At 69.1% G+C, this 20237-nt stretch overlaps 2 protein-coding genes across 5 annotated transcripts; both read right to left on the bottom strand.

Annotated features, from left to right (window-relative positions):
- Positions 1-2467: 2467 nt before the first annotated feature.
- Positions 2468-6807, bottom strand: VPS28 (VPS28 subunit of ESCRT-I). 4 transcript variants are annotated; one of them, XM_054590676.1, is made up of 11 exons: positions 6744-6806; positions 5946-6097; positions 5190-5256; positions 4629-4657; positions 4497-4534; positions 4260-4349; positions 3578-3683; positions 3390-3491; positions 2972-3025; positions 2794-2885; positions 2468-2721 (listed from the first exon to the last, which is right to left on the bottom strand). In XM_054590676.1, exons 3-11 carry the CDS (start codon positions 5224-5226, stop codon positions 2604-2606), a joined length of 666 nt encoding a protein of 221 aa, XP_054446651.1. In that variant the 5' UTR covers positions 5227-5256; positions 5946-6097; positions 6744-6806; the 3' UTR covers positions 2468-2603. The 4 variants fall into 4 exon arrangements, with proteins under 4 accessions (XP_054446651.1, XP_054446649.1, XP_054446650.1 ...); XM_054590674.1 differs by lacking the exon at positions 5946-6097 and having other exon boundaries at positions 6744-6807; XM_054590675.1 differs by lacking the exons at positions 5946-6097; positions 6744-6806 and adding an exon at positions 6405-6482.
- Positions 6808-7164: 357 nt separating this feature from the next.
- Positions 7165-18086, bottom strand: TONSL (tonsoku like, DNA repair protein). Its single transcript, XM_054590593.1, has 26 exons — positions 18062-18086; positions 17866-17961; positions 17555-17697; positions 17008-17191; positions 16547-16676; positions 16256-16427; positions 16060-16174; positions 15464-15609; positions 15219-15371; positions 14930-15055; positions 14644-14827; positions 13640-13722; positions 13455-13544; positions 13080-13152; positions 12846-13009; positions 12635-12758; positions 11807-12507; positions 11632-11708; positions 11089-11242; positions 10926-11004; positions 10237-10538; positions 9933-10104; positions 9135-9310; positions 8621-8694; positions 8242-8375; positions 7165-7358 (listed from the first exon to the last, which is right to left on the bottom strand). Exons 1-26 carry the CDS (start codon positions 18084-18086, stop codon positions 7165-7167), a joined length of 4071 nt encoding a protein of 1356 aa, XP_054446568.1.
- Between the last annotated feature and the right edge of the window lie 2151 nt (positions 18087-20237).

Consider the following 20237-nt stretch of genomic DNA (forward strand, 5'->3'; position numbering starts at 1 on the left):
GGACTTCCTAAAGCCACGTGCAAAGTCATGCTGGGAGTGTTGCACAGCAGAAGAACAGCCCCTAGACAGACCCCCTCAGAAGAACGAAGGGAAACACCACCAAGGACAGCGCCCGTTTGAGGCATCACCCAGAGGCCAAGGGTCCGAGGGCGGAAGTATTTGCTAGTCTTTGCCGACACCTTTTCAGGAGGCGGGGAAGCCTGTCCGACCGGAATGGGGACATCCTCCGGGCAGTGGAAGCCCTACTGCAGGGGAGAGTCCCTCGCTCTGGCCTCCCTGGCAGCAGCCGGAGCAGTGATGGGCCTGTTTTTGTTTTGGAAATCACACAGGTTCGTAAAATTTTAGGAATCAAGCGGAGCCTCCACACGGCACGGAGGCCTCGGGCTTCCGGGAAGCTGAGAGGACGCGTCACGTCCTGAAGAGAAGCGGAGCCGAGCGGGGCCAGGCCGTGCCTCGGGCCCTGCGCGCGGCCAGGGCGGCTCCGCGAAGACGGACTCCGGCGAGTGGGTGGGAGATGAGACCGCAGATCGAGGAGGGAAGGTAAAGAAACATGTGCGGCAGTTAAGTCAGCCCTCAGCTGTGATTACTGACCTTGCTCGTATTGGGACCTCTCCCCCCAGACACGGCTGCATTCCTGAGCCGGGGGATAAGGTGCCACTCGAGACTCGAACCGGCACCTCCGGAGAGCCAGCTAGAGCAGACCCGGACTGAGCCTGGGGACGGCTCCTCAGCGGCCCCCCCGCGGAGAAGCTGCCGGAGAAAACCCTGGGATTCACCACGCCTGAGAAAAACTGGCTGCGTTTAGCAAAAAGGTTCTAAACATCTCTGCATTTTGTCTCACGCTGACCGAACTCGCACTCCAGTCTCGCAGGTGCCTGGGCTCCCCGGAGAGCCTTCGAGATGACACGGTCGCTTCAGCGTGTCCGTAAGAGAACAGCCTCCTCTGATACTCGTAGCTGGGCACCTGCGGGGCCCGCAAAGGACTGAGAAACGTTCTCCTTACAAGTGACTGATGTAGCCCCAGCCGGAGAGTGTCAGCTGTGCTAAAAACTGTTTCCTGCGCTATCGTACCATGTTGTTGCGTACAATGTGCCCCCTTAGGGGGATCTGCAATTAAATGTGTTCCTAAGCCCCCTGCCGGACGGTCTAATGCTAAGATACGTGCTCGACAAAATGAGCACTTCCGTATGAAAGTGCTGTCATAGAAATAAGATGGTTTAAACTAAGTAACAATGGGGAAATGACGGCGGACTCCAAAGTTGGAAAATGTTCGGTTTCAGGTAAAAGCTAGTAAGCTGAGCAATCAGTGCCTGTACAGAGAGAGAGTCTGAGGCGCTGAAGGCGTGGCTCACCCGGACTCCCGGCGTCAGCGGGTCCACCTTTGTGCCCCAGGAGGCCGCAGGCCATCGAGATGGGATCTGAGCCACTGCGCTCGCCCAGAGCACAGGGGAGAGGACGCTGCGGCTTTTACCTCATCAGCTTGTCCCGTAAATTCCAAACCCCTTGCCTACACTTTTCTTCTCCTTATAAAAAGGGTCTGTTTAAAACGGAACTGAGGGTGGCCTGTCGGTCTGTTAGGGCCCAGACCTGCCGTCTCCTCAGGTTGCTGGCCCTCAGCCTCTGATGTCCAGCCGCCCAGACACGAGTCCAGCTCCTCCTGTGCCGACTGGGCTCTGGCCGCCCCGCCACCGAACCCTGTGTCCCGCAGGTGCCCGCGCTTCTCCGGGAAGCCCTGCGCCCGTGCTTCCCCAGCCACCGAGCCGCAGTGCCTCTCGGGGTACTCTCTCCCGGCGGCACACACTGGGCGCCGCTCAGCACAGCCCACGCCCAGCCCCCAACCCCTGACGCGCCCCAACGACCCTCCAGCCAACCCCGGCTCTGCTCTTTGCCTCGCAAAACACAAGTGAGAGCCCTCCTTCCACTGCCTCGAGCCGCCCCAGGAACCACGGGACACCGCGGAGGAGGAGATGCCACAGTGAAAGTCTGGCTTGTCTTATCCGACGCCGCGGTTGCTGAAGGCGCAGCAGCGCAGCCGGGAACCCGGAGCCTCGGCCTCGTTGCGTCGGCCGGGGCTGCCGCCGCTCCCGGCCCGGTGGGGGCCGGACCACCCCCGTGGCTGCCCAGGCAGTGCCCATCACAGAGGCCGCCGCCGCCCCGGAAGGGACACCCGGGCCCTTCCCTGAGGAACTGTGCTCGGAGCCCGTGCGCTCCCGGGCGGCCGGATCCCACCTGAGGCCTGGGTGGGCGCCGCCAGCAGCAGCAAGGTCAGAAAACACCTTTTTCATTAAAAAATTATTTTTAGAGAGAAGGGAAGGAAGAAAGGGAGACATCACTATGTGGCTGCCTCTCGCACACCCCCTCCTGGGGACCTGGCCCACAACCCAGGCGTGTGCCCCGACCGGGAACTGAACTGGTCACCCTTGGGTTCGCAGGCCGCCGCTCAATCCACTGAGCCACACCAGCCGGGGCAGGAAACATCTTTATTATGGGGAAGGGACTCCTGGGTCAAGGCCCTGTGGACAGACAGGCAGGGCTGCTGTGCCGAGTCCCGCGGTCGGAGGGAAGCAGACCACCCTGAGAGGCTGCGGGGCGGGCTGGCGGGATCAGGCGTGGAGGAAGCGGTTGAAGGCGTTGTAGGCCGACTCCAGGTCGAACAGCATCTGGCGCACTTGGGAGTCATCCAGCTCGTCGGAGGCAGACATGCCGCTCAGCGTCTGCAGCCTGGCAGGCAGGGGCACAGGGCTAGAGGGGCGCTCGGGGGCTCCCGGGGCCGCTGGGGGGTCCCACACTCACCACTGGCTGACTGTCTGGCGGCCCTCGAAGTCGGGAGGCAGGTGGCTCATGCGGTGCATGGTCTCCATCAGCTCCCGCAGGTCCGGCTGGATCTGCAGACACAGCGCCGTGAGGCCCCGCCCCCGCCCCGCCCCTCACTGAGCCGCCCCACCCCCACGGCCCCCCAGGGCGCAGGCACCTCGTCCATGGCGCGGATCTCCAGGCGCAGCTTGTCCATCACCGTGATGAAGAGCTAGGGGCAGGCGTGTGTGTGAGGTGGTGCCGTCCTACCTGGCGGGGTGGGGGGTGGGCAAGGGCGGCGCCCTCGCAGGGGCTAACCCGTCTGGCTGTGGGACCTCAGCCTTTCCCTTCTCAGCCTCCCTCCTCCCGCAGGCCCCTCCCACCGCCGGGGGCTCCTCGGCCCTGGCTGCCAGAACCCTGGGCCTTCCCACGGGGTCTCCGCTGGGAGGGGACTCAGGGCTGCCTGGACACTGCCCAGGGGAGCGGCCTGCCCGCCTGTCCCTGTCTGAGCTACAGGCCCTCCCCGCGCAGGAGTCAGCGCTGGGCAGCCAGGACGCCTGGGGCCTTCGCGCACCGCGAGACCACGGCGGGCTCACCGAGACCACGTCGGCGATGCAGCGGTTGAGGTTGCCCTTGTCGTCCTTGATGGTGATGGGCCTGTCCTCCTTGATCCTCTCCATGGCCAGCGGGCAGTCCAGCTGAGGGGCACCGGGGTGTTGGCCGGGCCCCTTCTCAACAGCACCCCCACGGCCCCCCCCCCGCCCCCGCCCCTCAGTGGACTCACGCGGAACTTGCGGCAGAACTCATCAATGGAGCTGATCTCTGAGCCCTGGACCTGCCGGAAGGCGGCTTTGTACTGAACCAGGAGGCGGGAGCAGGCCGCCGTGTACCTACGGAGAGGACCCGCCCCGGGGCTCAGCTTGGGCTCCCGCGGGTCCCCGCAGGAAAAGAGCGCTGGATGAGGGGGTGGGGGGCGGCCAAATTACGGCTGCCCCAGGGCGCCCGGCCTGGACACGGCAGCATGGCCCCAAGCCCAGCACTGGGCAGAGGCCCGGCAGCGCCCTCTACCTGCTCTCCTGGGCTGCGCGGCCCTGGCCACACACCCGCAGCACGTGACCCTCTGGCTGGGCCTGTGGCCCTGAACAAAGGCGCGTGAGCCTGGGCGCGGGGCCTGGCCAGCCGCGCCCGCAGGCCCCCTCCCCGCTCCGCCGCTCGTCTCCTGAGGCCCTCGCGCGAACAGGGACACCTGCACCCAGGGCAGCGGGCTGGTGACTGGGGCCGTGGACGCGCCTCTCCCTGCGGACACTGCAGAAAAGCCAGGACCTCCTGGCTGAGAAGGCGCCCGGGCTGCCGGCACCCGGGGCCCCACACAGACCCCCTGCACTGCTGCCGAGCGCCCAGGCCCCGGAGGGCGGGCACAAGCTTCTGGGGCCAGGCACCCCTCCCTGGGCACGGCGGGCTCTCACTCGTTGGGGGTGACGCAGTCCTTGATGTAGGCCTTCTCCAGGGCCTGCATGGTCTTCACAACGGCAAACAGCTCGGCCATGTTGTCGTACCTGAGGAGGGTGTGTCCGTCAGGGGGCCGCCGAGGCCCCCAGAGCCCAGGGCCCGGCTGTGGCAGACCCCGCATTGGGCCCCGCTGGCCCCACGTGCCCCGGGCCCTCGGTGTGCGCCCGGGGCGGCAGCCTGGGCGCTGGACTCACTTCTCCCGCTCCCGCGCGTTCTTGTACAGCTTCACTTCCTGTCAGAGAGAAGGGCGTGTGGGCACCAGGGCGGCCGCGCATGCGGGCCGGTGCTGTCGGTCCACACCCACCTGGCCGGTGCCCGCCACTCACCTCGTACAGTTCTGGCTTGTTTCCTGGGGCTGCAACAGAGCAGACAAAGGGCTGGCGGGCCTGTCCGTCGGCCCGGCCCCTCCCGGACCGCCCGCCCCGGGCTCTGCCACAAGGGGTCTGGAGGGGCGGGGACGCTGTTGGTTTGTGGGGAGACTCGAGCAGCAGACAGGCCTCCAGGGCTGGGGGCGACGTGCCAGGCCTGGCCCCCGTTCCACCACTGCCCCCCCCGCCCCCCGCAGCAGGGCGACCACACCCTGCTTACAGTGACCTGACAGGGCACCAGTGTTTGTCACACGCACTGTGATCTTTTCCCGGGCTGGTGGCTCCGGAAGCCCAGGATGTGCTGAGCCCCGGCCACACGAACGCGGTCACCTCTGTGCCCGGCGTGGGTCCCTGGGACCCAGGGATAAAATGCACCAGCCCCTGAGGCTGTTACTTGGGGAGACACATCGACGCCCCCCCCCCCCCCAACCCTCGGCCACGGCTCCCAGCAGCCTCTGCAGCAGGTGCTTCCAAGTGTGGGCAACTCCCGCCCCAGGGCCCAGCGCGGGCCACGCTCACCTCCCATGCCTGGAGTGGCTGGGATCCCGTGAAACATCCTGTAAGTTCAGGTGGCCGCAGCAGACACCTGGGGAACAGGACCAGCACTGACTCAGAGGGGCCCCCGACACCTCCCCAAGAGCTTCCCCGCCCTCCGCGGGGACAGAGGAGAAACAGCAGCGAACACATCGGACAGCGAATGCTACGTGGGGACACCCGCCCGGCCCTGGACACCGTCGGGGCAGCACCTAGGACAGCAGCCGTGGTCCGGGGAAGGGAAGGCTGCGTGGAGCACGCGCCTGGCGGGGGCGGGGGCCGGGGGGTGTGGGAGGCGGCAGCGCTTGGATGGACGACCGACGACTCGAGGAGCGTTTGGGCCCAGGAGACGGAGAGGTGACAGGAGGCCTCTGCATGGGGACCGACGTGGAAGAACAGACAAGCACGGGCAGGGGCTTCCCAAGTGGGGAGCATCCCAGGGACGCGGCTGCTGTGCGCGGCGCTCGCAGGGCTGGGGTCTGGGTCTGAGTTTTGTGCTGGCTCAGTGGGGGCCCCTGTAGGGCTGAAGACAAGCTCTGGGGGCTCCGGACGCGCAGTGGGCTGGAGAAAGAGGGGGGCAGGAGGCCCCTGGCCCATCGGGAAGTGGCCCATGCAGTGGCTGGGGCTCGAGCTGGAAGGGCTCCGGAGGCGGCCCTACCAGACCCACGGGAGGATTTGAAAAGGGGTGTAAAGGAGTCAAGGGTGACACTGGTTTTTGGCTCAGTGGCACCAGGACGCTACCGTGAGGTGAGACGGAAGTAGAAAGAGGAGCAGGTTGGCAGCCGGGCAGATGTGCAGGTAACTGCACCCTGGTTCGGATGTGTGAGGGTTGAGGCTACATTAGCCACCCAAGACGTGTGCTGAGGCGGGGGGAGTTCCGAGCTGAGCCGGTGCTGTCCCGCGGGGGCCAGTGAGGGGCAAACGAAGAGAAAAAGGAGCCCGGGTCACCCCGCTGCAGGGGCCGGGAGAGCGCGGCGACGTCCCAGCCGAGAGCACGTCGCAGAGAAACAAGGGCCGGGTCTGGGAGGGCAGGTGCACTGACAAGAGCCCGCTGGATGGGGACCCGGAGACTGGAGCGACCTCCCAGGAACCCCAGGGAGGGGGCGCCCAGTCGGTGCGACGGCCGCGTCCCCTTCAGCCACGCAAACCGGCGCCCCCTGGCGACAAGCGAGCGCGCAGGCAGAACCTCCCAAACCAGACCTGAACCAGAAAAGCGAGTTCCCAGGGAATGCCCGCGATGTGACTGTTGACATCGGGTCCAGGTTGGCAACGAGGCGCCCAGAGTGGGGGCGCACTCGGGGGCCCGGGCCCGGAGCCGGCCGGCGGAGGTGCTCAGGCGGGGGCCGAGCTTTGGGGCTGCTACCCACGGCCGCCAGGCTCGGAGGCGCTAATCCTGGGCGCCGGGAGAGGACACCCCAAGATGAAGGGCCGGGGCCCGAGGAAGGGTACTCTCTGCGGGATGGCGGTGCCCGCAGGCCGAGTCTCCTGTCCCCACCGGGTCAGCCGGCGCCCGCCCGTCCGCCCCCCGGGCCGCAGTACCTGGGCGGGATGCGCGGGTCAGGGAGATGGCGCCGGGGCGGGGCCGCCGATCGCTCGCTCGGCGATCGTACACATCCGCGCCTGCGCACACCTCCCAGCCATTGGCGCTCGACCCCCTCGCCTGCGCCTGCGCCGTACCACGACGGCCCCGCCCCCGACGCAGCGACTTCGGACGCAGGCGCTCAGCCCGCGGGCCGGACCGGCCTCGACCGACCGAGGCGGGAAGAGGAGCCGGGCCCGCGGGCTCTGCCGTCGCCCACAGGGCCTCTCGGTGGCCGCCCCCACTCTCGGCTCCGCGGCTCTTTCCCGGCAGCAGAGCCAATCCCGCCTCCCGCCCACCTCGCAGGAACAGCCGGGGTGAGGCGACAGCGGCGGCATCCTTTATTGGGGACACGGGGAGGGAACAGGGCGGCGCCGGCCGTCAGAGGCGCCGGAAGAAGAGCTTGGCGCCTCGGTCCAGCGTGCGGGCGCCGGGGCCCGGCTGGCTGGGCAGCCGCTGGCGCAGGGCGTCCCGGTCCTCGGCAGAGAGCCGCCTGCTGCACAGTCGCAGCTCCTGCAGCCGCGCGGCGATCTGGTCGCAGAGGGCCGGGCCCAGGGGGCCCTGGACAGCACAGCCTGCGGAGGGGAGGCAGGGCGGGCCTCAGGCAGTCGCTCCCAGCCGGCAGGCCGGGTGGTCCCGCGGGGCCCCAGCCCTTCCTCGCGACCTGCGTGTCCGGGGAAGGAGGGCCGCCCGCAGAGGCCGGGGTGGGAGCGCTTTCCCAGGGGGCCGCCTTGGGCCCCGTCACAGCCGGGGGTCAGGCAAGAGGGAGATGGGCTGGAATAAACGCTGCGTTCACAGCTGAGCCTCTGAGCGTGTCTGCGCCGCCGCCTGGGCCCCCCATCCCTAAAGTGCGCGCGGTGGGGCTGCCGGGGAGTGGCAGGCGCACGAGCTCAGTCCTCGGAGGTCACAGGGCCCGGGAGGCTCCGGACCCCAGGGGCTACTTGAGTACACCCCACCCCCAGCGCTCGGCCCCCCGGGAGGCAAGCTTGGCTGTCCTGCCCAGGCCCCAGGTGGATGTGCCCGCTGCTGGGTGGCTGCCCCCAGGTCACAGAGATAGCTCTGGCTGGCAGGGCGCTGTGCCCACAGTGGGGACGAGCGGAGCCAGGCCCCAGGCTTGGAGGGTGGGGTCAGTCAGCCCCTGCGGGGAACTGGGAGGGTCCCCTCGCGGCAGTGTGCACCACTGTTACCTTGAGCTCCCTCCTCCGGCCAATGGGAATCTGGAAGTCCCCCTGGAAGGGGGGTCCCATGCCCGCCACCGTGGGCCTGAGGGGCTGGCCACGCAGGCCAGGGGCAGAAACCCTGGGCTCCTCCTGCCCCGTGTTTTAAGAGCCAGGCTTACACCTCCTTCCTGTTGTCTGACCTGCACTATGTCAGCCTCAGGAGGCCCCTGAGGAGGAAGCTGTGTCACCAGCCCTGGTGCCCTGGTGTAGCAAGACGGCCACCAAACCCAGGGCTCACCTGCCAGGCCCAGGAAGCTCAGGCCTTGGGGCCGCTCCTGGAGGGCACGCAGGAGCTCCTCCAGGCCGGCACAGCTGATCTCGGGGTTGGCAGACAGGTCCAGCGAGACAAGTGGGGGGCACCGAAGGAGACATCTGGGGCGAGGGGAGAAGCAAAGCGGTCAGCTTCCAGGGAGGGGGGCCCCCACTGTGGAGAGCTGCCCCAGACAAACCCACAGCTCTGGGGCTACTGGCCAGGCCCGGTGGGTCCTGCCCCCAAGCTGGCGCGGGCCCACTGAGGGAAGGGCCGGCAGCACGTGCTCCCCTTCCCTCCTGACCTAGCACCCGAACCCCAGGCCTTGCTGTTAGAACCCCCTCGTGACAGGGCAGGACAGTGTTACCTGCTGAGCTCTATCACTGCCTTGTCGCCCAGGTGGTTTGCAGACAGGTCCAAGTGCCCCAGAGCACAGTCTTCCTAGAAAGCAGAGGCCCAAGGCAGGCTGCAGCAAGCGGGCACGCGCCCCCTGCCTCCCTGTCACAGTACCGGCCAGACACCTGTCCTCTTTCTTGGGCGCCAAGGGGTGTCGGGGGAGCAGCATCTCCTCGATTTGCAGAAAGGAAGGAAATACCTGTCCTTCCAGGCAGAAGCCATACCTGGCTTATTGTGACGTGGGAATCACGGGGACCCAGCCTTGGCTGGAAGAGCCCCCGGGGAGAGCCCTGGCAGGCCTGACCTGTTTCTGGGGACAAGGGAGGCCACCGGGGTCCCCAGTGTCCTTCCTGCTGAAGTTCCCAGCCTGACGCAGTTTCCCCAGAAGCCTGCAACTCCCCCCCAGCCTCAGGTTTCAGCTGTGGGCCCGCTGGTCTGGGTGGCCCAGGGCTCCGGTGGCACAGCATTTGTCCCCGCCCACGTACCTCGGTCAGGTACCTGACCACGGGCCCCACGAGGCCTGAGGGGCTCTTGCCGGCCACCACGGAGCTGAGCTCCAGGCGCAGGAGGGCCTGGGCGGGCAGGCTCTGCAGCGTCTGGGCCAGGGCCGCGGCGCCCAGGGTGTTGTAGGACAGGGACAGTGTCTTCAGGTGCTTGGCATCTGGAACGGGGGCAGAACCCGCGTCAGCCGCACACAGCCGCCACCCCAGCCGTGCCACGGAGTCCTGGGCCCAGACCCCTTACAAGGCCCCGGGGCGAGCCGCGACCCTTGAGACCGTGCGCAGGCAGAGAGGCTGCCCCTGCCCAGGGGCCTTGGCTGGGGAGGGGGGGCCGGACTCTGGCACCCAGCGGCTCCCCGCCACTTCTGACCTTTGCCTGCCCTGACCCACGACGAGGCGCCCACGTTGCCCGAAAGAGGCATGGGCAGGATGTGGTGTGGCCGGGTCAGGGAGTCTGAGCCTCCCTTCCCTGCCCACCACCACTGCACACGGCTCCCAGCCTCAGTGCCGGGACCACGGCTCTGCAGCACCGCGAGGCGTGCAGTGCAACGATCGCAGGCCCGTGGGGCTGAGCTGTTGAGGCTGGTGGGACTGGGACTCTGCCCAGGGGGATGGCCCAGGACCCGTGTCTGTCTACCTACATGTGTCCAGAATCCAGGCCAATGCCCTAGGGCCCCTCTTGCTCAAGGTACGGTCCCTGGACACCCCTTCCTGGGCCTGGACACCCCTTCCTGACAGCAGCTGGAACCCTGAGGCCAGGGAGTGGATGTGCAGTCAGCTCACCTTGGAAGGCACGGCCCAGGGCTGCCTGGTGGCTTGAGAGGAAACTGGGACCGAAGCCACAGGCCTGGAGGCGCAGAGCGCCGAGCGCGGGGCAGGCCTGCAGGACAGAGGCCAGGGCCGGGCCACTGCCGTCCCCAAGGGGGTTCATGCTTAGGTCCAGCTCCTCCAAGTTCTGAGGAAGACAAAGGCCCCAGAGGACCTGGTGTCCTTGCCGCCCCGGAGCTGCGCCCCCCACTGCGGCCTGGCCGAGTGCGAGTGCCCCGAGGTCGCCCTCTCACCGACCCGCTGCTCCCCATGCCCTTACCTGCAAGGTGGCCTGTCCCAGGTGGCCCCTGGCGAGCTGGCACAGGCCTTCGGGGCCCAGGTGATTGGAAGAGAGATCGAGGACAGTCAGGCCAGGCACAGTGCTCAGGGCAGCCAGCAGCTCGGTGACACAGCCGTCCCCCAGCCGGTTCCCCGCCAGGCGCAGCTCCCGGAGCACCGAGTGCATCTTGAGGGCCCGCAGCACAGGCGTGAGCTGGGCTGGGCGCAGGGCCAGGGAGCAGGCGCGGAACGAGGGCCCCAAGCCCTGGCCCTCCATGGCCTGGAGCACCTGCGGGTGCTCCCCTGCAAGTGGACGTGGTGTCACCGCGAGGGCCAGAGCCTAGCTGTCTGCCCTGTGAAGCCTGGCAAAGGCAGGCAGCCCCTCCTCCCTGCCAAGCCCCCCACTCCAAGCCTGTGCAGGCCTGCAAGTGGCGCGGGCCTGCGTCTCTCCAACAGGTGTTCCCCAGCAGGGCCCTCAGCCTCGCGGCTCTGGGGTCTCCACAAGGTCCTGCCTCCCGGTGGAGCCGCTTCCCCCTCCATGCCACTCACACACGCAGGCAGTGGTTGGGGAGGAAAACCTGAGGACAGGTGAGGGTCGCCTGGGGAACTGGGAGGGGCAGGAACCAGTGGAGCCCACGTGTCCCGCCCCCCCTCCCCGCCCAGGCCACCGTGGGCCTGCTGGGCCCTCACTCTGCCCCAGGCTCTGGCAGGCCCTGCGGTAGCGGTCGCTCAGCGGGGGGAGGTCCCACGAGGTCACCTCGGCCAGCACCTGGAAAGCACCATGGGTGGGCAGCGCAGGGCCCCCGCAGCCCCGGGGCGCCCCACGCGCCGGGCCCTGGCTCCTGCCCCTCACCTCCTCGTTGCTCTGCAGCACATCGGGGATGGGGTCCTGTGGGGCCAGCAGGGCCCCTTCCTTGCGTAGGGTGAGCCTCGGCAGCAGCCCACAGGCCTGGTAGTAGCGCTGGGCGGCCTGTTCGGCCAGCCAGGCCACAGAGTGGGCCTCCGTGCTGTGGGAGCAAAGGGCGCGCTGACCCCTGGCGCTGGCCAGACGCCCATACCCGCCGAGGAAAGGCCCTGGCACCCCGCTACTCCTGCTCTCCAGGGAAAGCTCGCTCCTCCGGCTCCTCCTCTCTGCCCCGCCTGCTCAGAATGCCCATGGCCCCTGCAGCCCGGCCCACCTCCTGCTCCCAGGGGCCGTGGGACCGACCTGACCCTTCTAGGGCCCTGCCTGTGCTTGTGCAGAGCGCCCTGACCTTGCTGCTGCCCCGCCCCCAGCCACCAGGCCCCCGGGGCCCGCAAGGGTGCCACATCCGCCTGACCCGCAAACCCCAGGGCCCCCAGCAGAACCCCCAGAGGCACACGGAGCCAGAGCCGAGGAAGGAGGTGGGCGCCCTACCTGTGTGGGACGGGGATGAGGAAAAGGTTGTCCTGCACGCGAACCCGAACCCGGATGGCAGCGGGCAGGGCTGGTCCCTGGCAGGAGCAGCAGGGAAAGATGGCCGAGTCAGAAAGAAGAGCCCTCGGCCCACCCCGAGCCTGGGGCCGGCTCTGCTCCAGGCCTGCACACCTACCGAGGGCTGGCCTGCCGCAGGGCCGTCCCCGCCGGGAACGCCAGGGCTCCGTGGGGGCTCCGTGGCCGCACTGCAGCCTCCGCGTGCTCTGGCCGCTGCGCTCCGACTGCCGTGACGGCGTGGCTGGCTCTGCCTGGCCTGGGCCCGCTGCCGGACGGGGCTCTCGTCGCTGCTTGATCCCGAGGAACTGCGCCTGCTCCTGTACCCTCTGCCCTGGCGGCCATGGGTCAGCAGGTCATCCTCCAACCAGGCCCCAGGCAGGCACTCCTCGGGGATCAGTGCCGGCGGCGGGGTGGGGGCCTCGCCTGGGCCCCGAGGCGGGCCAGGCCCCAGGCGGCAGCTCTGGGCACTGCCCCCCTGGCTGGCCGCCCAGCCAGCCGCCGCCGCCTCCCGAGCGCCGACCGGGCCAGGCACCCAGGCCTGCGCTCGCTGTGCCGGCGCCGCGTGCCGAGGTCTCTTCTGGGCTGGCCCCGGTGGGCCTGGGCTGTCCTCGCCCTCTGAGCCGCCGCTGCTGCTGCTGGTCAGCCAGTGCCTGCTCCTCCTAGGCCTGGCCGCGGCTGGCACCGCCTGTGCCCCCGAGACCCCGGTACTGGCCTGAGAGGCCTCGGGGGGTCCTGGGCTGGGTCTCGAGGAAGGAGAGGTCTCAGGGTCAAACAGATGGTCACTTGGGAAGGACCGGGGAGCCAGGGGGCTGTGGGGAGCTGTGGGGAGATGGAATCTGCTGTGAGGCAGGCGCGACACGTTCCTGCCGCCTGTGTGAACGCGCCCGAGGGGCCCAGGGGACCCAGGCTAGGGAGTGATGCCCCAGGGGCAGGGGTCCCTGCTCACCTCGGCCGGAGGAGGCCGCCCGAAGCAGCCTCTCCATGGCGCCAGCCTTCTCTCTCGTCTCACCGTCCAGGTCCCTGTGGTACAGCTTCACCCACTGCTGCAGCGTCTCCAGTGGGCTGTGGCCCTGTGCGGCACGGGGCTGAGCGAGGCTGGCGGGAACCGGCCCACCAGCCGTGGCCGTGCCGTGCCCGCGTGGCCCGCCCGCACTCACCTTCTTAGTTCGGAGGGTGACCGACGCCCCCCGTTCAACGAGCAGCTTGGCCACCTCAAAGTGGCCGCAGTTGAGAGCATCGTGCAGGGGAGTGATGCCCTCGCAGCCCTGGCCGCCTGGGTCGTCCACCGCGGCCCCGTGGTCCAGCAGAAAGCGGACAATGTCTGTGGGACGGGGGGTGTGAGCCAGCTTTCAGGACCCTCCTCGGCCCCCGGCCCCCGGGCCCGTGCTCACCCAGATGCCCGTAGTTGCAGGCCTCGTGCAAGGGTGTCCAACCGCAGTAGTCCCGGGGGCTCAGGGGGTGGCCCTGCGACCAAGGACAGAGAGGAGCCTCAGCCAGAGCAGCCCGGGGCCTGGCCTCCCCTCGGGGCTCTGCGGCCGGAGGAGGGCCAGGTCCTGGGGGGCAGAGCCCAGAGCCGGCTCCCCGGGTCCAGCCACCGCCTGGCCCGGCCTAGGACCCGCCAGAGCGAGGGAGATGCCCCCGGCGAGGCCCTCTGGGACAGCACGGCCGGCAGCTCACGCTTCCTCCCATGCCCTCGGGGCAGGCAGCGCACCCCCTGCACGGGCCCTGCTGCGCCCCGTGGGGTGGGGGGACAGGCACAGGCCCACCTGTCTCACGAGGTCCTGGACGCGGCGCAGCTGGCCCTCGATGCAGGCTCGGTGCAGCAGGGTCTCCCCCACGTCATTGCGTCGGTTCCACTGTGGGTGCAGGCATCGCCACACGGGGACATAAAGGCATAAGGGGACCAGGCCACACCAGCGAGCAGCCGAGGGGACCCCCCAAGGGTCCTCACCTTGTTTGCCTGCCGACGGCCCCGGCAGGCCTGCAGCTCCTCATCCTCCTCCAGCTGTGGGGACTGGCGGTCGGCCTCCTCCTCTGCAACAGGGCCGCGCCGGCACCCGGTGAGCCGAGCCCGCGCCGCCCCCGGCCCTGCCCAGGGCCGACCTCCCGTCCTGCCCCCAGGCCTTACTCAGCGCTCAGTGTCCTCCCTCTCCTGAGAAGCATCCTTGCTGGGACCAGTCACACCCACATTAAGAACAGCTTGTCCTTGAGCCCGCTCCCTCCGCCGGCCGCGTGCACGGTGTGGAGGGGCTGCGGGACACTGCGCCCCCCCCCCCCCCCTCGCCCCCCCCCCCGCCCCCGCCACCGCCGCGGGCCCTTCCCAGAGCCTGTCCTCACTGGGACCGCCCACCGCACAGCAGGGCCTAGAGCTGTCTCTGGTCCGCCCTCTGCGCCTGCGGTGGCTCCTTGCACTCACCCCCAAGCGACATCCGGCCCAACCCCCTTGAGGCGTGGCCCAAACCCCCCACGCCCCAACCTCCGAGAGCTTCTGGAGGCCCCTCACATTCAAAACGGAACCTGCGGCTCCTGGCCCAGCCCCCCCTCGCTGCCCCCGCGGCCCTGAGGCGGCTGCAGTCCACGCCCGTCCCTCATGTCCACCTGCCGTGACACCGACCGCGCCGGCCCCTGGGGGCCCTGCACCAGCCCTCGGGGTTCCAGGCGGTGCCGAGCTCCGCCGCCCCTCGCTGCCCGTGCTCGTGCGGTGTGCCATCGGCAGGTCTGACCTTCCTCGGGGGCGCCTGCCAGCCCCCCTCGCCAGCCCCTCCAGGGAGGTTCCAGGGCTGCCCCGCACCCCTGCACACGCCCCTCCTCGGTCGCAGTCCCTGAAGCTGTCCCTGCCACGAGCTGGGGAGCAGGCCCCTGAGGGCGCCACCCTCCCCCGCCACAGCCCAGGCCCAGCTTGACTGGGTGTCGTGGAGGCAACTCCGGGGACTGCTAGCAACGCGCGGGCCTCACCGCTGTCCGAGAGCTCCAGGTCGCTGGCCTCCAGGGGGCCGCTGTCCTCGTCTCCCTCCCCGTCCTCCTCTTCCTCGTCTTCGCTCTGGCCCACACACAGCGCCTGCAGCCTGGCTTTAGTGCCCGGGGCTGCCTGGGGCTGCAGCCTCAGCTGCACGGCATGGAGCTGCTGCAGGACCTGCCTCTGAGGAGCAGAGGGCAGCCGGTCACGGCCACAGGGAGACTGGCCGCCCCGAGTCGCGGGAGACAGGATGGGGGGTGGGGGAGACAAGGGCTAGGGCTGCACCTGCAACTGGGGCTGCTGAGCCTTCTGGGCGCAGCAGAGAGCCTTCTGGAAGCACGGTTCCAGCTCCTCATACGTGTCCCCAGCCTCCTCGCGTGACAGCGCAATGTTCAGCCAGGTCTTGGCTTCCTGGAGCAAGAAGAGGGCGATGAGCTTGGTGACAACTGCCCCCTCCCTCCTCGAAAGATGGGCCGGGCCCGTGCATGCCCCCCCGCGCCCCCCCCAGAGCGGAGGTGCCGCGGCCGAGCGGCGGGGACAAGCGCGGAGACCTGCGGGCGCCGGCATTGCTCACCTCCAGGGTGTTGCCACCTCGCAGCCTCAGCTCCTCTTCGTAGTGATGCACAGCCCGGCGGTGGTCCTTCAGGTCCCCCAGGGTGGTGGCCAGGGACACGTGGATGACGGCCAGCTCAGGCCCTGGCCGGCCCAGCCGCTCCGCGAAATCCAGCTGGGGACAGGATGGGGTCAGGGCTGCCTCCCACCTGGGAGCCCAGAGCGTAGCCCCGCCCAGCCCGTCCCGGCCCCCGCCCAGGTGTGCACCTGCTTCTGGTAGGCCTCAGCCGCCTTGGGGAAGTCGCCTGCCTTGGAGAACAAGTCCCCCAGCTGCTCGCAGAGGCCCAGGGCGCCCTGAGGGTCGCTGCTCTCGGCCTCCTCCAGGCGCTGCTGCAGCTGGACCACCGCCAGCACTGCCGGGAAGAGCCTCGTGTGAGGGGCGGCCCGCCCACCCCGCCCGGCCTCCGCTGGCCTGCAGGGGAGGTGGGTTGGTCGGGGAGTCGGCCTCCCGGGGGTGCTGCGTGGACTGGGACAGGCACGTGACAACTCGGCACTGCCGGCTTGGGCCGGAGGCAGACCGCTGTCCACACGGCTGGCGCCCTCCGTCGGCACCCTGGCCGTGCGCCCTGCCCGCTGTGGGGGGCCAGTTTTTGTCTCCAGTTTGCCAAAGGTTCTGGTTCACATGGAAGTGCCCAACCAGGCTCCTGGCCACCCTAAGGGCCTCTCCAGCAACTGTGCTGTAGACTCAGGAAAGACTTGTCTCCCATCAGGGGGTGGGGGGCTGCCTGCTCTCTAGGGTACATGCCCAGTCCCCTCTGCCAGGCGAGGGGAGCCTCGTCCCCCAGGGTACCCTCCAGGCTCACCATGTTTGAGGGCCTGGCGCACGGCTGCCTTCTGCAAAGGCTTCTGGGAGCCCAGCCTGTAGGCCTTCTTCAGTGCTCTTTTGGCAGCCAGAAAATCACCCAGGTCTTGGAGGACCTGGGGGGTGAGGGAGGTGAGGCTTGCGGTGTCCAGGGCCCCAGCCTGCCCGCAGCTGAGCCCAGGCCACCAGAAGGGCACCTGTGAGATGAGCAGGCAGCACTCGCTCTCCATGTACCCCTTCCTCATGGCGCGCGCGCACTCCCGGGCGCCCTCCAGGCAGCGCATGGCCTGGGAGTGCTGCCCTCGGCGCCAGTGGATGGCGCCCAAGTTGTAGCGGGCGCGGAACAGGTCCTCGTACAGGTGGTTCTGCCTGCAGGCGGAGGCAAGTGCTCAGAGTGCCGCACGGAGGGCCCAGCCGCCCACCCGACAGCTGCCTCCCCGGGGGACAATGGACGCAGCTCCCTCCTGGGCCGAACAGGGCAGCCTTACTCGGCGAGAAAGATGCTCTTCTTGAAGTAGTCGCTGCACAAGGCCGTCTGCTGCAGACTCTCGAAGGTGAGGCCCAGGTTGAGGTAGAGCCGGGCCCTCATCTCACTGAGCTCTCGCTTGGACAGCGTCCCTGGAAGATGACCTCTTGACATTCAGGGCCTTGACCCCAGCTGGGGGGGCCCCGACCCCCACCCCTCTTCCTGCCTCTCTCCAGGGCGGGGGGCGGTTCCAGGGGTCATGCTGCAGACAGCGTGAAGGAACAAGAGCACGCGACTAGCTGCCGGAGTTGAAGTTGCCAGGAGCACGGGCTGTGTCCCCCGAGGAGGGGGCTGCTAAGAACAATCCCAGCCCCGCCCAGGCAGGTGAGCGCCACGCAGGCTGGGCCGGCTGTGGGGCTGCAGGGTCCTCGGCCCACAGCTCTGGAGGCAGAGGGTGGGGAGGGCTGGACCCAGGGCACTCACTTTGCAGCTTCTCGTCCACGATAGCCAAGCTCTTCTCAAAGGCAGCCCGCGCCTGCAGCAGGTCATCCTGTGACTGGCAGTGGTAATAGATGTCCAGGTGAGTGCGGCCAACGGTAGCCCAGGCCCTTTGCAGCTCCGTGTGGCTGGACAGCGAGCGGGCCAGCTCCAGGTACAGGTGCTGGTGCTGGGGTGCAGAGGGGCAAGGGGTTGTGAGCCAACTCCTGCCTGAAGCAAACCCCACGTGTCCAGGGACCCCCCCTGCGACAGAAGAGCCTCTGCTCCCCAGAACATTCCCCCCTCCACCCGGAGCATCTCCTGCATGCCAAAGGCTCCCTGCGAGGACACGGGCCCCACAGCCCAACAAGCAAACATCAGAACAGCAAAGGGACAGTATGTGAAAGTTGGGTTACTGTAGCCCCCCGCGGCCAGGCCACCACCCCCTGACGGCGAGACCCAGTCGCACACAGCACGTCCCCCTCTGGCCAGAGGACGGGACAGTAGAGATTGCGCCTCGGTCGCCGGCGGGGGTGCCGGGTGCGCCGCCCACCTGCAGGGCAGCTGAGTAGTTCTCCATCTCCGCCAGCCGCTCCCCGATCTTCCGGTGGGCCACGGCGCAGCCCAGGGGATCGTCCGCGCTCTCGAGCAGCCGCAGCTCCTGCTGATGCTCCTGCAGGGCCTCCAGGTAGCGGCCTGTCGGGCGGGCGGCCTTCAGCCGGGCGGGCGGGCGGGCGGGCAGGCGGCCCGGGGCCGCGGGCAACGCGCTTCACAAGGCTACCGCCCCCGTCCCGAGCGCCCCCCCACCACGCCCTGGCCCCGGCTGTGGACGCCCCCACCCCCGGCCCCGCGCGAGGCACGCACCATGGCTGGCCAGCAGCTCTCCCAGCTGATGGCAGAGCGCGGCTTCCTCCCGCAGCTGCCCGCTGCTCTGGGCCTTGGCTTTGGCCTTGCTCAGCTCTGCAGAGAGAGAACGAGGCCGGGAAGCTGAGGCCCTCCGCTCGCGCCCGCCTGAGACTGCTCCCGGGACCGCGCTGGGGAGCTCGACTCGGGGACTCACGGCGGAGCTCGCGGTCCAGGCTCATCGTGGTCGGGCCGCCGCTCCGGGATCCAGACTTCCCGCGCTCCGGCGGCCCCGCCCCGCCTCGCCTCCCCGGCTCAGGCCCCGCCCCAGCGTGGGTTCAGCCCCGCCCCTCAGGCCCTGCGCGTCGTGGAGCTTCACGGGAAGTGTAGTCCGGTCGTCCGAAGCATCCTGGGAACTGTAGTCCGCCTGGCTCTGGGCGGGAGGAGCGGCGAGAGGGCGGCCGCCCGCCGGGACTCCCGAGGCCGTCCGGACGCGGAGGCGCCCCCGCGCCGGCCCCGCGGCAGCCGCCGCCCCGTGCCGCCGCAGACCCCCACACTCACCCAACCTACGCGCGGCGCGACTTTTCCTGAGGAGCGCGCTGCCGTCGTGTGGGAGGGGATCCGTGACCACGCCGGCCGAGCCCTCGACGTGCCCGTGGCCCGACCCGCCTGGGGACTCAGCGCCAGGGCCGCGGAGGGTGGGGCACGCTTTCCGTTAGAGCCGCCGGCCCACCCTGTGATGCGGGAGGCGGCCGGGGTCGGGCCTGGCTCCGAGCGCGGGGACCCGCGGCCCCGGCCGCACGGCACGCCCAGCCCAGGGCACCGGGGCCGCGGCCGGCGCCGCGAAGGCCCTAGAGGAGGCCCGGAAAGAAGCAATGGGAGACGGACGTATTTATCTTCCATGGAAGTCGAAAGGCCCCCAATGGCGTCAAAGCCTCGGCCGGTGGGCGGAAGCCCAGGTCTGTTAGGGAGGGAATGACGCGCAGGCAGACGGGGCCTTCGGTCTGAGAACGGCTGCCCAGGGCCTGGCGGCCGGCGCGGCAGGAGGCGGGCCGCGGGGCCCTTTGGACACCCCACCGCCCGACGCGTGTGGCCCCGGCGCGAGCGGGGCAGGAGACCCTGAAGCCGAGCGGCTCGGCTGAGCGCCCTCCCCAGAGCCACCGCCGCGGTGCTGCCCGGCTCCCCTGCAGCCCCTGCACCCTCAGGGCGCCAAGTCCTGGGGGCCCCGTTGCTCTCCAGGGAGGACGCAGCTGCTCTATGCCTCGGTTTCCCCACCGGTCAGCCGGGTGTGTATGGCCGTTGGCGCTGCGCTGGGGCTGGAGGCTGGGGAGGCCGGGGAGGCCACCGGCTGGGAGCCCCCAGGGGCCGGAGCTGAGCCCGGCTGGGGGCCTGCAGGGCCCAGGAAGCCCACCCGGGAGGCTGTCCTCTCATAAAGAAACAGACAAAACGTGGTTTGGAATTTTTTTTAAAGCTCAGTTACATACAAATAATATCCGAAGAGAACTCAGACCACAAAAGTGACATGAAAGTCATTTCCAACAGCGGTAAAAACACCTCTGCAACCGCTCTGTAAAAACGTTTTATTGTGTTGGTAAATCTCTCACTTTGGGTGAACGGAGAATGTAATGTTCACAGCGGGCGGGGATGAGAAGGCGGACAGGCCGGCTTGGTCGGTGCCCCGCGGCCTCCCCGGCACCGCGGAGGCGGCACCTCTGCCAGCTCCCAGTCCGGGCGCCAGGATGGCAGCAGGTCCTGGCGACGGCCCACTGGCGTGGCCGTAAACCAGCGGCCCCCGGCAAGATGACACGAGGTCAGCCGCTGCCCCGTGGGGGCTGGGATTCCCTGGGTGCCAGGCTGCCCGGGCTGTAAGGTGGCCATCGCGGGGCTGGGACGGGCCAGCAGGCCTCCTGGGCACCCCAGACACACACCCACGCCCGCGACAGGGAGGGCCAGCTGGCCTGGTCCCTCTCCCACACACGCCCTTGGTGCCAGAACCGTGGGCTGGAAGCCTGACGTGGGGTGGAGCCTCCCTCCGTGCACACAGAGCGGCGGCCTGGACTGCCCAGCCCTGTCTGGCAGCTGTCAACTTCCACCCGCACGCAGGAATCGGCTACTTCTCCCCCGGCGCCCCCAAGAGGGCCGCCAGGGGCTGCCCCCGCCCCCCCCACGCTGACTCCCGCTCACACAGGCCACCCAGACACCAGTGGGCCGGGCAGTCCCTTCCCTGCCTGGACGCCCTCACAACACCGTCACCCGGGAATCCAGGAACTCTGCGGAGGCGCCGGGCCCCAAGAGGCTGAGATGCAGGGACGCAGCTCCATCTCCTACACACAGGACACCGGCGTGCGTCTACCTGCCTGTCATCCTGTGCACCCACCAAGCGGGGGTCTGCC

Source organism: Pteronotus mesoamericanus, unplaced genomic scaffold (genome assembly GCF_021234165.1).
Source record: "Pteronotus mesoamericanus isolate MK-2021 breed Mesoamerican mustached bat unplaced genomic scaffold, CSHL_Meso_final scaffold_174, whole genome shotgun sequence".
NCBI classification, from domain to species: Eukaryota; Metazoa; Chordata; class Mammalia; order Chiroptera; family Mormoopidae; genus Pteronotus; species Pteronotus mesoamericanus.

Excerpts from the sequence above, each read along its gene's own strand:
- VPS28 (XM_054590674.1), bottom strand. The coding sequence starts at position 5,226 with ATGTTTCACGGGATCCCAGCCACTCCAGGCATGGGAG. Across the intron at positions 4,350-4,496 it reads AACGCGCGGGAGCGGGAGAA|GTACGACAACATGGCCGAGC; the intron begins GTGAGTCCAGCG and ends CACCCTCCTCAG. Across the intron at positions 3,026-3,389 it reads GCATCGCCGACGTGGTCTCG|CTCTTCATCACGGTGATGGA; the intron begins GTGAGCCCGCCG and ends GCCTGCCCCTAG.
- TONSL (XM_054590593.1), bottom strand. The coding sequence starts at position 18,086 with ATGAGCCTGGACCGCGAGCTCCGCC. Across the intron at positions 15,056-15,218 it reads GAGGTGGCAACACCCTGGAG|GAAGCCAAGACCTGGCTGAA; the intron begins GTGAGCAATGCC and ends TTCTTGCTCCAG. Across the intron at positions 10,539-10,925 it reads CTGCCAGAGCCTGGGGCAGA|GGGAGCACCCGCAGGTGCTC; the intron begins GTGAGGGCCCAG and ends GTCCACTTGCAG.